The 15,251-nt window shown below is 38.4% G+C and overlaps 1 protein-coding gene across 1 annotated transcript in view; it reads left to right on the top strand.

The window, feature by feature from the left end:
- The window catches only part of MOB1B (MOB kinase activator 1B), a 46,655-nt gene that overhangs the window by 16,687 nt on the left and 14,717 nt on the right, over positions 1 to 15,251 (top strand). The window contains exons 2-4 of the mRNA XM_070395325.1: positions 4,777 to 4,943; positions 8,563 to 8,656; positions 14,583 to 14,716. Coding sequence (XP_070251426.1) covers positions 4,777 to 4,943; positions 8,563 to 8,656; positions 14,583 to 14,716 — 395 coding nt within the window. The remainder of the gene's footprint in view (positions 1 to 4,776; positions 4,944 to 8,562; positions 8,657 to 14,582; positions 14,717 to 15,251) is intronic.

The raw sequence follows: 15,251 nt of genomic DNA, 5'->3' as shown, positions 1-15,251 counted from the left end.
TGAGCGTTTGTCCCCTGGTGGTCAGTGTGCATCATAGCGACCAGTTGGACAGGCCGAGGGACACTTAGCATATTAGCTTTTTATATATATAGATTTGTAAAATTGGGTTACTGTTTTCTATAGAGAGAATAGAAAAATGATTTGCTTTTTCCTCTAATATGGCTTATCAAAATGTGTTTATTATTGATAGCTTAGAAAGGTTTCTGATTCACAACTCATTTTATTGGTAATGTCATGTAATATTTCAAGATGGGTGCCCGATTTGGGGAAATCTCTACTAAGTCTCTTCCATACTGTGCCAATAGCCTGTGGAGGTCATATCTGTATGACTCTGGTTGTGCACATTAGTGTAAATGATACCAGATAAGGCAGTGCTTGGGTGGTGGGAACATTCTTGAAAGTCATTCCTGTATTGAGACTAGCAATGATCTAATCATGCATGGAAGTGATTATAAATTACATATACCTATAAAATGTAAAGTAAATATATCCCCTCTTTAACTTCCTTTTAGCCAGATACCCAAAATACCACATTAACGAAGGAGGAAGTGTGATGTTGGGGGTGGGGGGTGGGGGGGGGGAGGTCAAAGACAGCAGTCTTAACTAATTGCAGTTAGCTTACTTGTGCAGTTTTCATGAAAACATGACCATGGGAACACATTGTTAGGACTTCTGCAAACACTGTGGAAGGGACCCTACCATTGAGGATCCCTGAAGTTTAAAATATTAGCATTATAAGTCCAATTCTGCAGTCTCATACTATAATTTTTGTGCTTGGATAATTCCATTTGTTCAGTCGTACTACTAAACTGTTTAAAAATAAGATGTATTCTACCATGCATGTATGTCCTATGCTCTTGTATCTGCTATAACTGGGCCTATTTTTATAAGCTGAGAATATAAATTTAGCAAATGTTGCCAGAATATTTGCTTTACCTACCAGTTTTGATCTGGAGTCCTTTATCAATTTAGCTCAACAAACATTGAAGATCTGCTCTGATCCAGGCCTTCTGTTAGGTTTAGGAGATGCAGTGATGACTTAGAAACAGCCCTTGTCTTTGAGAGACTTGTGGTGCTTGTAAAATAGAGACACATGATAGTGTCATATGTGAACACAGAGAAGGTGTCCTTAACCCAATTTAGGATATCAGGGAAGCTGTCTGAGGAAAATGATCCCTGAATTAATTCTCTAGGGATTACTAGACATCCAGTATAAAAAGAAAGTTCAGTTAAAAGTGTATGAGATAAAAAGGAGTAGTCTGCATCTGATTTTAACTTTGTGTTTGTTTTTTTTCTTGTCAGGTTTGTTTTATTATAAGAATTTAATTTTAAAGCATTTAGAACACAAAACTGCTATGTCACGGATTTCATTGGATGCCTATGGTGTTACTGCTTCATATTTGCAGGCAGATACAGGAATTGTAGGCGAATCTTTGCCCTAGTGTTGGTATCTGTATCTGAGGTAAAAATTGTTCCAATTACTGCCAAAGCTGCAGGCTTGACCTTTCATTGCACCCTTTATAATGGGCTGTGGTTTTGGATTAAAGGCCAGGGGAAAATTCTGCTCTTTCACTTTGAAAAAAATAAAGTAATCCTATTATAACAAGGAAGTGCATATTAGTTATTAAAAAAAATAAAAGCTAGCCCAACCAGTGTTGCTCAGTGGTTAAGCATCAATCCATCCAGTCAGGGCACTTGCCTGGGTTGCAGGTTTGATCCCCAGTGCGGGACAGGTAAGAGGCAGCCGATCAATGATTCTCTCTCATCATTGATGTTCTGTTTCTCTCCCTCTCCCTTCCTTCCTCTGAAATAATGGGGGAAAAACCATATTAAAAAACAAACACTTCTAAAAAAAGAAAATAAAAACTACCTCTTCTGATTCTCTTCCCTCCCAGGGAAGAGTAGGAGTAGGCTTGCTTAGAATTACTGAGATGTCTCAACTTGGATTTTTTTTTTTTTTTTTTTTTTTAGTGAATGTTTAAGTAGGGCAGGATTGTAAAGGATCTAAAATTTAAAATGAAATGTTGGTGTCAGGGTTAGGAAATATCCCCAATTCATCTGTTACTTCTCTTGCTGCAGTTAGAATCTTTTAGATTTGTTGCACCAAATAAAGATGATGTTTCTATCTCCCTCCCCCTCTCCCTTCATCTCTGAAATCAATAAAAATATATTTTAAAAAAATGTGCATTCCCTTTTACATAACAGTTTTACTTCTAGGAATTTATCCTTTAAGTATGCTAATACACAAGGATATTTACGATAGCATCATTTATAGTAACAAATGACTAGAAACAATCTAAATGTTTATCAATAAGTGACTGATTACAAAGAATGAAGTATATCTACTTCTACCTTAATGTAAACAATCTCCTGGATATATTAAGTGAAAAACAAGATTTAATATTTTTAGTATACAATAATTGTGTAAAAACAGAAATGGGCACAAGCATTCTTATGCTTGTATAGACATAAACTCTGGAAGGATACACAATATTTCTTCTGAGATTCTTCTGATACACCGATTTCTTCTTAGATGGGTGAGTGGAAGGCCAACATACTTTCTGTTACAAAAAATGTTTTTTAATATTTGTATCAAATATCTTAAAATACAATGTGATATATAAGCATTTGGCCATACATTGTTGCTGTATTAGCTTATATTCTTTGGTGAGGTCTTTTGTGTACATGCTTTGGTATTTGTGCTTTTGAATTTGAGGGGTCTGTCAGTTGGCATTTGGACCTAGGAATAAGGAAAGGAGCAGTATTGTACTTTTAGGGTAGAGTGGATACTGGTAGAAGTTTCAGGTAACAGTTGAAGAAAAAGCCAAATATCGTTTTAAAAAAGAATATTAAAAAATATAGAGTATTAAAATGGTTAGTATTAAAATGGTTTATTCTGCCTCAAAAAAGCAGAAGATCCAGAAAAGGAAAATTAAATGGGAACTTGAAAGCATTTTGGAATTATGAATGTGCATGGAAATGGGAAACAGAGAAGGGAGATGAAAGTCCCCAGGGAACTAAAACCATTTTATAAACATGATCTCATCTCTAAACTATACCCTTTTGTAAAAAGTTATTTTTCAGACTTTCAAAAACAAAGAAATTGAAGCCTATATAACATAAGACGAAAATAGCAAAATGAGGAATAGATTGTTTTCTTGATTTCTAATCTAGCCCCACAATTATTCTGAGATCATTGAACCTTGATACAGATATAGCAACAAAAAACAAAGCAAACTTAAAAAAAAAATCTGTTTTGAACTTGATGTGTAAAAGCATTTGTTTCCAAAGTAAGGTGTTGTTTTTCTGCATCCAGTCTTAGGAGATGAAGATGGGACTAGACATTGAAAGAAAGCTTTTGCACATTACACTACCGTTTCTTTTTATTATGAGTCATTCTGGTTCAGGAAAAGGAAGGATAATGAAAATATTAACATTTGCAAAGCCTTTTACAGTTTGAAAAGCTTTTTTCACATATTATTTTCTTATTTTACAGTTGTTCCATGATACAGGTGTGGTGATGTTTTGTTATTTTTATTAGTTTTTTACTGTTAAAGAAAAAATACGCCCAAGGAAAGTTGGGTAATTTGCCTGAGATAACATAGCTGATAAGTGTCAAAGCTGACCTTCACAAAATCGAACTCAGATTTATTTTTTTCTTTCTACCCAAGCATAAGCTCTTATGAGGTAGATTTACTTAGCTTTGTGGAAACCAGTTTTGGGTGGGACAGCAATCAAGAAAACATTTGGAAGCCTAAAACTTCAGAGCAGAGTGGTTCAATAAGTAGATGGTATTGGGGACAGATGAGGCTCTGACCCTCCTGAGTGCAGGTCCAGCTGATGTCCTTCTGTTCCTTTTCATATGAAGAGAGAAGGGGAGTATTGAGAAAGGATGATGATTGTATATAATACAATTTGATAAGAACTTGCCAGCATTAACCAAAGAATCCATCTCTTAAAAATTCTTAAAATCATTTCTATGACTAATTTCATTTGATCCATTTAAAAATACATATGAAATTTGAGCAAACCAGTTATATTAATGTCTAGCTTCTTGTCTACATACCTAGAATTATGGATTAAGATTGCTGACGCCACCTATATATAATTGGGTAGAAGAACATGTAGCTTTTCTTTCTTGCTCTAGGATTTTTGTGTTTTATTCATGTAAAATTGTATCTTGCCCTGGCTGGTTTTGCTCAGTGGATAGAGCGTTGGCCTGTGGACTGAAGGGTCCCGGGTTTGATTCCGGTCAAGGGCACATGCCTGGGTTGTGGGTTTGATCCCCAGTACAGGGCATGCAGGAAGCAGCTGATCAGTGATTCTCTCTCATCATTTATATTTTTGTCTCTCTCTCCCTCTCCCTTCTTTTCTGGGGGAAAAAAAATTTTTTTTTTTAAAGAAAAATAGAACCCTGATCTCTGGGTTCAGAGGTTACACTCAACCACTGTGCCATGTTAGCTGGGCTACAACCTGTAACCTTGAATCATTAGTTTATTGTGAAGAGTTGGATAGTTACAACTAAAAATTCTTTTTCTCCTAGGAAGTTGCAGTAGGGAATATAGAGAAGGTTTGTAGGAGTTTTGGGTCTCAAACACATTGGTTACAGCAACTATATTGCCAGGATTTAATGTAGCCAATACAACTTAGGGCTCTTTATTTGTGGACATTTAGGATTACCTCTGTGTTATTTTATCCAGTAATATAGTGTAGTTGACTCTGTTGCAAGTCATGCCTTAAATATTGAAGTGCCTTTTTTTTCTTGTGTATTTGTAGTGGTAGCCGCTCCTCTAAAACATTTAAACCAAAGAAGAACATACCAGAGGGTTCTCACCAGTATGAGCTCTTAAAGCATGCAGAAGCCACACTTGGCAGTGGCAATCTCCGGATGGCTGTCATGCTTCCTGAGGGAGAAGATCTCAATGAGTGGGTTGCAGTGAACAGTAAGTAGCCTTTCTGTTTCGCAGAAGACTCTAAATTAGATTAGTAGCCTCATTATAGGTGAGTGTTGGGGTGCTGTCTATTCTGGAACCTAGTTAGCAACCTAATATCACAGTATAGTGATAGCTCAATCCACTTTAGCCTTTATGTTACCAGTATTTTATTCTCAATATAGAGTTTTCTAAAATTCTTGTTTCTGTTATAATGACATACAAAGCATAGATTTACCATCTTTAGTGGGAAAAAATAATCACAGCAATTAATATTTATGAAACACTAATTATGTGTCTGGCACTCTGCTATCCTGTTTACATGGATTATTTTATTCATATTTGGAACCTCATGATGTAGATACTATGATTATTCCAATTTAAGACATAAGGAAGCTGAGACAGAAAGATTAGTAATCTGCCTAGGTCATGCAGCTATTAAGTGGCAGACCCTGAGCTCTAATATACAGCTATAGAATTTTAGAGTCTGCACTTTAAGCACTCGGCTAAATTGCCTCTTTCAGTCGCATACTCAGTTATCTAAGTTAATGCTATTTTTTTAAAAAAAAAGTCACTAGTGATTTGTGAAATTAATAAAATATATTTATGAGAGTCTTAGCACCAAGGAAGAAAAACATGTAAGTAAAAAGTAAATGTATTCTTGGAAATTAAGCCAGAGAAAGTTGGGGAATAAAAGTGGTACTTTTAATATTCAGGGTTTTTCAGCATTAGTGAAGAAACTATCAGAATTTAATAATTGGAGTAATTTATGTGAATCTAGCAAATAAAATAAAATTTAATTGAAAATATACACTATATGTCAAGGCTTTAAGAAAAAACAAAATATTTTTCTTGTAATATGTGATGTTATTATAATTTGAAATATATCATTGGATTTATAAATTGAGCAGCTACCCACTAATAACTTTTAGAAATCTAAAGGATTTTATTACTGAGGTGTCTAAAAATGTTACTGTGACAGCATTTGCATACAAGTAGTGTTTATTATAATGTGGTTATCTTCCTGGACCCAGAGGGTTTAGTTACTAAAGAAGTAAAGTGATTTTTGCTTTACTGGTCATCTTACCTATAAGATGGTTCTGTGACACTTCAAAATAATATACAGAATAAATTTCCAATTGATTATGTGCATTCTTTTTTTGTGCTTGTTTGTGCCTTTTTTGTATCATTTACTTGAGTATCATTTACTTGATAACTCGCTTATTTTAAAAATCTAAGGAAGGCAGCATAGAGCTTCTGTACTACCTGAGATTCTTACTTGTAAGTATAAAAACAGATCATCAATTTCTGTCTGTATTCTCTATCTCAATTGCCAGAACAGAGTGACTGTACTACTGAAATGTCTAGAACTTCAGGAACTTTTAAAATTTCACAGGCATTTTGCAATTATAGCTAGACAAAAATTACTTTGAACTGGAGCTTCAGAGTGTCCCCTTAGAACAGAAATTCTGCCTTGAAAATACAGCATTTGGCTGAAGTATTGAGTTTTAAAATTTTCCTTAATTATAGTCATCTTCCCAAATGACTCTGGATGAAGAAAAGAGGATTTGAGACTAGATATTTCCACTCACTGACAGTGGTTAAGTAAACATTCTGGGTACATAAGAGAGTGAAGGGAATTTATTGATAAGATTGGTATATTAATGGCTTTTTGGCTTCAGTTCACCTGCCAGGTGAAGATAAATGGTCAAAGATGGGAAATCTTTACAAATTCAACAACTGGTCTCACAGCCAGAAACCAAAGCCTGCTTTTGAACATTCTGCTGCTAGAAAGAGTGGTAGCTTAAAGAAGACAGAAGGTTCAGGGTTCTGGAAAAAACTGGATGGATGGCTTATAAATAAATTATGTGGCACCGAATTCTGAGGTCATATATTAATTTGTGGAAGGAAATGAATATTTATTAATGCCCACTTAATGTTGGCCATGTATATTTTTAACTAGAGTCCCAATGCATGAGATTCATGCACTGGTGGTGGTGGTGGGGCGGGGGGGGGGGGGGGGGGGATGAGGTGTCCCTCAGCCCAGCCTGCACCCTCTCCTATCTGGGACATCCCTCTCACAATCCAGGACTGCTGGCTCCCAACCGCTCGCCTGACTGCCTGCCTGATTGCCCCTAACAGTTTCTCCCTGCCAGCCTGATCACCCCCTAACCACTCCCCTGCCAGCCTGATCAACATCTAACTGCTCTCCTGCCACCCCGATGGCCCCCAACTGCCCTCCCCTGCAGGCCTGTTCCCCCCACAACCGCCCTCCCCTGCAGGCCTGGTTCCCCACAACTGCCCTCCCCTACAGGCCTGATTGCCCCCTACTGGCCTCCCTGCAGGCCTGGTCGCTCCCAACTGCCCTGCCCTATAGGCCTGGTCCTCCCCCAAATGCCCTCCCTTGCTGGCCTGGTCGCCCCTAACTGCCCTCCCCTGCTGGCCTGGTCGCCCCTAACTGCCCTCCCCTGCTGGCCTGATCGCCCACAACTGCCCTCCCCTGCCGGCCATCTTGTGGCCACATGGGGGCAGCCATCTTGTGGCCACATGTGGGTGGCTATCTTGTGCGAGGGTGTGATGGTCAATTTGCATATTACTGCTTTATTATATAGGATGCTCCACAAGAAACCCAATTTTAAAGGTAGGGAACTGAGGTTCAGGGAGATTAAGTAACTCAACTGGAGTTGGGATTCAGACTTATCTTATTTCAAAGCTAAAAGTTGCCCTCTGTTCTTGTGGAGGACAACTTAATTATTAAGTTGCAGAGTCATTACTTAGTAAATCTTGGCTCTTTATGAGGTAAGAGGGAAGAGAAAAACTTGTACAATTAAATTTCGTGTAATGCTCATTAATGTTCTACTTTCATAAGCAATTATGACTCCTTTTGAAGTCAGTTTTTTTCTTGGCTATAGAAAGTCTGAAATTAAAAAAGCAAAGTGCTGGTCATGGGTAATTAATGGGATGAAAAGGGGATTTTAGGATTCTAAATAAAGAGGGAACAGGGGTTAGTTCAAAGTCACCATATGTAATATTTATCCTTGAATAGTGGGTGCGGCAAAAGTAGGTTGAAACTAAAAAGTTAAACACTAATCTAAAGAAAGCTGATACAGTCATATTAATATCAGACAAAGTAGACTTTAAGGCAAAAATAATACCCAAAACAATAAAGAGGAAGAGTTTAAAATGATAAATGGTTCACTTCACAAAGAATATATGGTGTTCTGAATTTATGTCTCTAATTATGTTTATAAAATAAAACTGCTGACTGAACAGAAGAAATAGACAAATCCACAGTCATAATGGGAGATTTAAACACTCTTTTATTAATGGATAGAATGAGGAGGAAAAAAAATCAAGAGGGAATTAGAAAAATGTAAGCCATTTTTAATAGACTTGATTAATAGACTTGACCTGAGGGACATGTGGCCTAAGCACCTCAGATTACACATAGGTGCATTTAAAAAACTGAAATGATTGAAATGATATAACAGTTTTTGACCATAGTGGAATTTAGCTAAAAATTACTAACAAAAGCTAGGAAATCTGTATATGTTTAGAAAGAACACTGATAAATCTAGGTTCTGCTTAGTAAAATTAAATATTTTACTTATAACTGATATTTGCTTTGCAGCTGTGGATTTTTTCAATCAGATCAACATGCTTTATGGAACAATCACAGATTTCTGTACAGAGGAAAGTTGTCCAGTGATGTCAGCTGGCCCAAAGTAAGATGTGGTTTATGATCAGTTCTCATTTTTACTTTATTTTATAGTTCATAGATAAGAAGGTAGTTAATTTCTGTACTTAGCATCCCCTTCACTGGCTTACCAATGAGTGATATAGTAAGTGCAGATTCCTTAGCCAGAACTTTATGACCCTTCCTGTATTGTCCTCCATGCTGCCTTTCTTCTGTTAACTTACACATCTCCTCTGGTCTATCCAGACAAGATTATAGAAAATGCCTTGCTTGCTATTCCCTCTATTAGTTATACTCTGAAAACTTGTTCATTCCGTTCTTCTCTTAGATATTTTGCTTCTCATGTCCCTCTTATCTTCTGCTCACATTTCCAAAAATCTTACCCATCTTCAAGGCCCTCATCAGGTACTTCCTTCTCCATGAAACCTTCTGATTTCTTCATACTAAATGTGATCTTTCTATTTAACTTTTTTGTCATTACAATTTTATTTCTTTGTTACATTATGATTATATAGTGGCCCAGTGCATGGATTCATGCACATTAAAAGGAAATTAATTAGAAGAAATATTTTAATATCAGTATTCGCCTTTCTCTATAACAGAAGTGTCAGAGTTGAAAGAAAATTAGTAAAATCTATATGAAAATAATATATAAATTGATTAATAAATAACAACATGCTACAACAACAAAGGCATGATATAAAAACATGATATAAAAATATTGATAAAAACAAGGACTGATAAATTGATTAAACATCTTCTAATATTTCCCTGTATATCACATTAAGAGTAAAAACACTTTCAGAGTGCTTGACTAATTTTCCTTGTGATGAAGTATTTACAACTTTAACGTCACACGCTCTTCAAAGTCAAGAGACAGCAACATGTAACTGACTATGTCTGAAAACAGGTTCAGATAGGAATATTCCTACTCTGTCTACAGTTTGTCCTTGTGATTTATTAATAGTCATTGCAAATGCTGGCATCATGGGAAACTATCTTCGAATTAATATAAATGGGAGGCCAGATGGGGAAAAATCAATTCTTGGAATCATAACAATCTGCTCCTTCCACAGATCCTGTTAATACTTCAGCTTTGATTATGTTAGGTTGCAATCTTTTGATAATAAATCTGGTACCATTACAAAGACCCCATTTACTATTAAGATTTCTCAGTAGCATGATGATTGCACCTACTTTGAATTTTAATTTATGACATGGCATTCCCGAAGGAGTAATACTAATTTATGACATGGCATTCCCGAAGGAGTAATACTATTAAAATTCGATGGGAGCTTTATATGTATCCTGTATGTGCGAGTCAATGTTTATTTTTAAATTGCCAGTGCGTGTCATATGTACCTGTCGGTCGGTTGGTCGGCAGTCAGACAGATGTACGGTCAGTCACTTAGTCTTTTATATGTATAGATTATTTATACATGTCTTATTTAACCTGTCAGATTGGTTATTCTTTTAAATCTCTTTTGATCAAGAATAGTCAGTGCCTGCCATCTAGTTACCACTCAATAAATGTTGCTTTGATAAATAAATTTTTGAAACTGGATTTTATTCTGACTTTAGCTGACAATAACAATGCCAGCTACCATTTATTCAGTACTACCTAAATGTAAGGCCTTTATACAGCAAACCAATAAAGTAAGAAAACTATTGTTATCCTCATTTTACAGGAAAATAAATTGAGTCTGAGAAAAGTTAAGTAACATGTGCAAGGGTCCTGTTATCTAAAAACAGAACCAGGTCTCTGTCATCCAGGACTCTTTGACTCTAGTGTGACTGTACTCTTAATTGCTACGTTGTGTTATCTATATATATATAAGCCTAAGCAACCGTTAAAACTGAACGACCAGAACGACTGGTCGACCAGTCGCTATGACGCACACTGACCACCAGGGGGCAGACGATCAATGTAGGAGCTGCAGCCTGATGGTCAGTGCGCTCCCACATCCAACCTCCTGCGGCCAGCCAGCCTCCTGTGGTCCCTCCCACTGGCTGGCTGGTCGCGATCGGCCCCAATTGGGACTGGGCGAGACGCCCCGATCGGCCCTGATCACCAGCCAAGCAGAGGGACCCCACCCATGCATGAATTCATGCACCGGGCCCCTAGTTTTCTAATAAGAATATGAATTGATATTTATAAACTATACTAGAGGCCCGGTGCACAAAAATTTGTGCACTCGGGGGGGAAGAGTGGGGTCCCTCAGCCCGGCCTGTGCCCTCTCGCAGTCTGGGACCCCTCAGGAGATAATGACCTGCTGGCTTAGGCCTGCTCCCGGGTGGCAGAGGGCAGGCCCAATCCCTAGATGCAGCCCCTGGTCGGGCTCTGAGCAGGGCTGATTGGGGAGTTGGGGCGCCACCCCCTGTCATGCACAGAGCAGGGCGGATCGAGAGATTGCGATGCCACCCTCAGTCACTCTCAGGGTAGGGCTGATTGGGGGGTTGGGGCACCGCCCCATGTCACACTCAAGGCAGGGTTGATGGGGAGGTTGCGGTGCCACCACCTGTCACACACAGAGCAGGGTCGATCAGGGGGTTGGAGCATTGCCCCCTGTCACTCACAGAGCAGGGACAATCAGGGGGTTGGGGAACTCCCCCCTGTCATGCACAGAGCAGGTCCCATCAGGGGGTTTGGGAGCTCCCCCCTGTCACTCACAGAGCAGGGCCAATCAGGGGGTTGAGGAGCTCCCCCCTGTCACTCACAGAGTAGGGCCAATAGGGGAATTAGGGCACCGCCCCCTGTCACACACAGAGCAGGGCCTATCAGGGGGTTGGGGCGCCACCACTGTCACACTCAGGGCAGGGCCAATGGGGAGGTTATGGCTCTACCTTGTCACACACAGAGCAGGGCCCGTGGGGTGGGGGTGGGGGTTGGGGCACTGCCCTGTATCACCCACAGAGCAGGACTGATCAGGGGGTTGGGGCGCTGCCACTGTCACACTCAAGGTAGGGCTGATGGGGAGGTTATGGCTCTACCTTGTCACAGAGCAGGGCCGATCAGGGGGTTGGGACGCCGCACCCTGTCACACACAGAGCCGCAGGGCGATCAGGGGGTTTGGGCGTTGCCCCCTGTCACGCTGATCTGGTGCCAGGAGGCCTCGAGGCTCTGCTGATCCCGGTGCTGGGAGGCATATTACCCTTTTACTATATAGGATAGAGGCCTGGGGGCCGGCTGGTTTGCCCTGAAGGGTGACCTGTATCAGGGTGGGGGTCCCCAGTGGGGTGCCTGGCCAGCCTGGGTGAGGGGATGCTGGCTGTTTGCAGCTGGTCACACACCCTTCAGGGTGGGGGTCCCCACTGGGGTGCCTGGCCACTCTGGGTGAGGGGCTGAGGGCTGCTTTCAGGCTGGCGATTGTTGACTGAAGCTCCCAACCCCTCCTTTTTTTTCTCTTTTTTTAATTTTATTCTGGGCCAGCTTTAACTCTGGCTCTAGCTTTGAGGCTTCCGCTGGTTTGTTTGCGTTCTACAATCGAAACAATGTATAACTCCAGCTCTGAGATCCCGGGGTTTTGTTACAAAGTTTCAAACTGCCAGCTCAGAGGCCAGCAGCGCAGGCGGGGAACTTTGGAGTCTTCCTTCACTGCAGCAAGCAAGCCTCATGTTCCCTTCCAGCTGCCTGGCTGCCGGCCGCCATCTTGGCTGACAGTTAATTTGCATATACTCACTGATTAGCCAATGAAAAGGGTAGCGGTTGTACACCAATTACCATGTTTCTCTTTTATTAGTGTAGATATAGAGAGGTTTTATTTTTAGTGCTGACTTTTTATAAAATATGTTCTCTCCCCGCAATTATAAACAAAGCATAAATATCAAAACAAAACAAGCTGTCCAGACTTACTAGTGTATAGAAATATTAGTAGTAGTAGGAACCTTAGATTGCTAATCACTTGTTGTGCTGTTTTCATTGCTCAGAATATTTTTGCTATCTTTTAAATTACAGTGTCAGATCACTAGCTACCCAAGAGATTCAATTTTATTACAGCATAGTAATAATTTATTTATTGACCAAATTCATACATTGAACAAAGTATTACCTAGAGTGGTCTGCTTTCTTCCTCAAGTTGACTCTAAATGAGTTTAGATGTTTCTCAGAAGCTAGTCCTTTAAAAAAATTGACAATTTTGTCATGATCAAACATGTTCAAAATAATATGCTTTGAATATTTCCTGTGGTAATTTTTTTGAAAAATAACTTATTTTCAAACTATTTCAGACTTTGAAACTTCAAATAATTTCAAATGTATAGAAAAGTTTCTAGAACATCATAAAGAACTCCCATATCTCTTTTATCCAGATTCCTCAATTATTAACTTGCATGCTTCATCACTCCTCTCTATGTGTATAGTCATTAACATTAATTTTTTTCTGAATCTTTTGACTAAATTATAGACATTACGCTAATCTCTTTATGCCTATATATTCAACTGTGTATTTTCTAAAAGCAGGAATACTCTTCTATACAACCAGCATATAAATTCTCTAAACCACTTCTTCCAGTTCATAGACACCATTCACATTTCACCAGCTATCTCAGTAATATCTCAGTTTTTCATTTCTGCTCCAGGATCCTGTCTATGAATATGTATTGCATTTATTTGACGTATCTCTTTAGGTGCCTTCAATCTGGAATAGTTCCTCAGTCTTTCCCTGTACTAGTCTTTGTGCATAAAAGAGTGAATATAGCAGGCCTGACTGTAATCTCTTAAAAGGCCTAATTATCCTAATTACCTTATCATGTTAGTGTCTGCAAGGTTTTTTCACCTCAAATTAGTCATTTTCTTCCCCTTTGTAATTGACTAGCATTTTATTGGGAGGTTTTCTGATATTACACCAATATCCCATTCCTGTGAATTAGGGAGAATTACTGCCACTTAGATTACAGCTCTGATCATTTTCCCACAGAAATCTTATCTACATAGCTGGTATAGGAACAATTTACCTAATTATTTAAAAGTAAGAGGTGCCCTAGCTGGTTTCGCTCAGTGGATAGAGCGTTGGCTTGTGGACTAAAAGATCCTGGATTCAATTCTGGTCAAGGGCACATGCCCGGGTTGCCGCTCAATCCCCAGTAGGGGGCGTGCAGGAGGAGGCAGCTGACCAATGATTCTCATCATTGATATTTCTATGGCTCTCTCCCTTCCTCTCTGAAATCAATATATTAAAAAAAAAAAAAGAGCCAAAGGATCTCTATAAAGATACTACAGAAATGAAAAATGATCTCCCTCCTTCCCTTCCTCCCTTCCTCCCTCCCTCCCTCCCTCCCTTCTTCTTTTCCTTCTTCTATCCTTAACCCTACGTTAAAAACCCCAAGTTGTAAAGAATTGTACTGCATAAAGAGAAATATTTTTGAAGTAAGAAAATAGCCATAAAAACGTTAAGGATGATCATCTTAGAAGTGGGAAGGAAGTAAGCTAGGTTTTCTACTATGACAATGTATGATTCTAAAATTTAAATTCTATATATGAAAGAAAGTTGTATAATCAAATTAAAACATTAGAGGAAAGCATTGAAACACAAAACAATGAGTTTACTGAAATCTGCTTAGTTTGTGTCATAATAAATGCAAAAGAGTACAGTAACCATTTGAAATCATTAAATTGAAATGCCAAATGTGGCCCTGGTTAGGTGTTGTCCCTATATGCCAAGGTTGCGGGTTCGATCCCTGGTCAGGGCTCATAAAAGAATCAACCAATGAGTGCATAAATAAATGGAACTACAAATCGATATTTCTCTCTCTCCCCCTTCTCTCTCTAAAATCAGTAATAAATAAATAAATGAATAAATGAAAGCTAAATGCAAAAATCTTTATTTGGAGGAACATATTGTTTAAAACATGTCCTGTATTCATTCATAATGCACATACATGTATCATATAAAAATATACAAACTGTGTATGGGTATATACTAATATTCTGTGTGCTTTTTATCTTTCTATTACAGATATGAGTATCATTGGGCAGATGGAACAAACATAAAGAAGCCCATTAAGTGCTCTGCACCAAAGTATATTGATTACTTGATGACTTGGGTTCAGGACCAGTTGGATGATGAGACATTATTTCCTTCAAAAATAGGTATAATTGTTTTGTATAATTGGAATTGATCATGATTTATCTAATTTTATGTTTCTAGAATTTATTTTCTCTCTATTCCAGGAACCATACTAGATTACAATATTTATCAAAATATTTCTAATCTTATACATTTAAAAACATCCTATCTTTTCATACCAGTTTATCATTATCATTAAGGTAAACCTTATATTTTAATCAATGAGAAATTAGTGTACCTCAAACAGTAAGAAAATCCGGCCCATGTTATGGAAAAAAAAAAGACTGGTTATTGGGTTGGCAGTCAATATCTGCAACAGTCATATCCATTTTTTGTTTAGGGAAGGAGCTTGTATGCCTTATATAAAGTTTTACATTATATTTGTGGCAAAGAGAGAGTTTTAATTTATGACCAATGGTGTGAATTTTACAGACTGAAATCAAACTAGGTGAGAAGAAAACATGATTAGAAGGGTTGGCTGGTTAGTAACTAACTTTTGCTTTTTCATATTAAAAAAAAATTGATTTGAGAGAGAGAGAAGAAGAGAGCAGAAGAGAG

The sequence above is a fragment of the Myotis yumanensis genome, unplaced genomic scaffold (assembly GCF_028538775.1).
Source record: "Myotis yumanensis isolate MYYU_CA2020_CCGP unplaced genomic scaffold, mMyoYum1.0.hap1 SCAF_1, whole genome shotgun sequence".
NCBI lineage: Eukaryota > Metazoa > Chordata > Mammalia > Chiroptera > Vespertilionidae > Myotis > Myotis yumanensis.
This window is presented reverse-complemented; position numbering and strand designations above follow the sequence as displayed.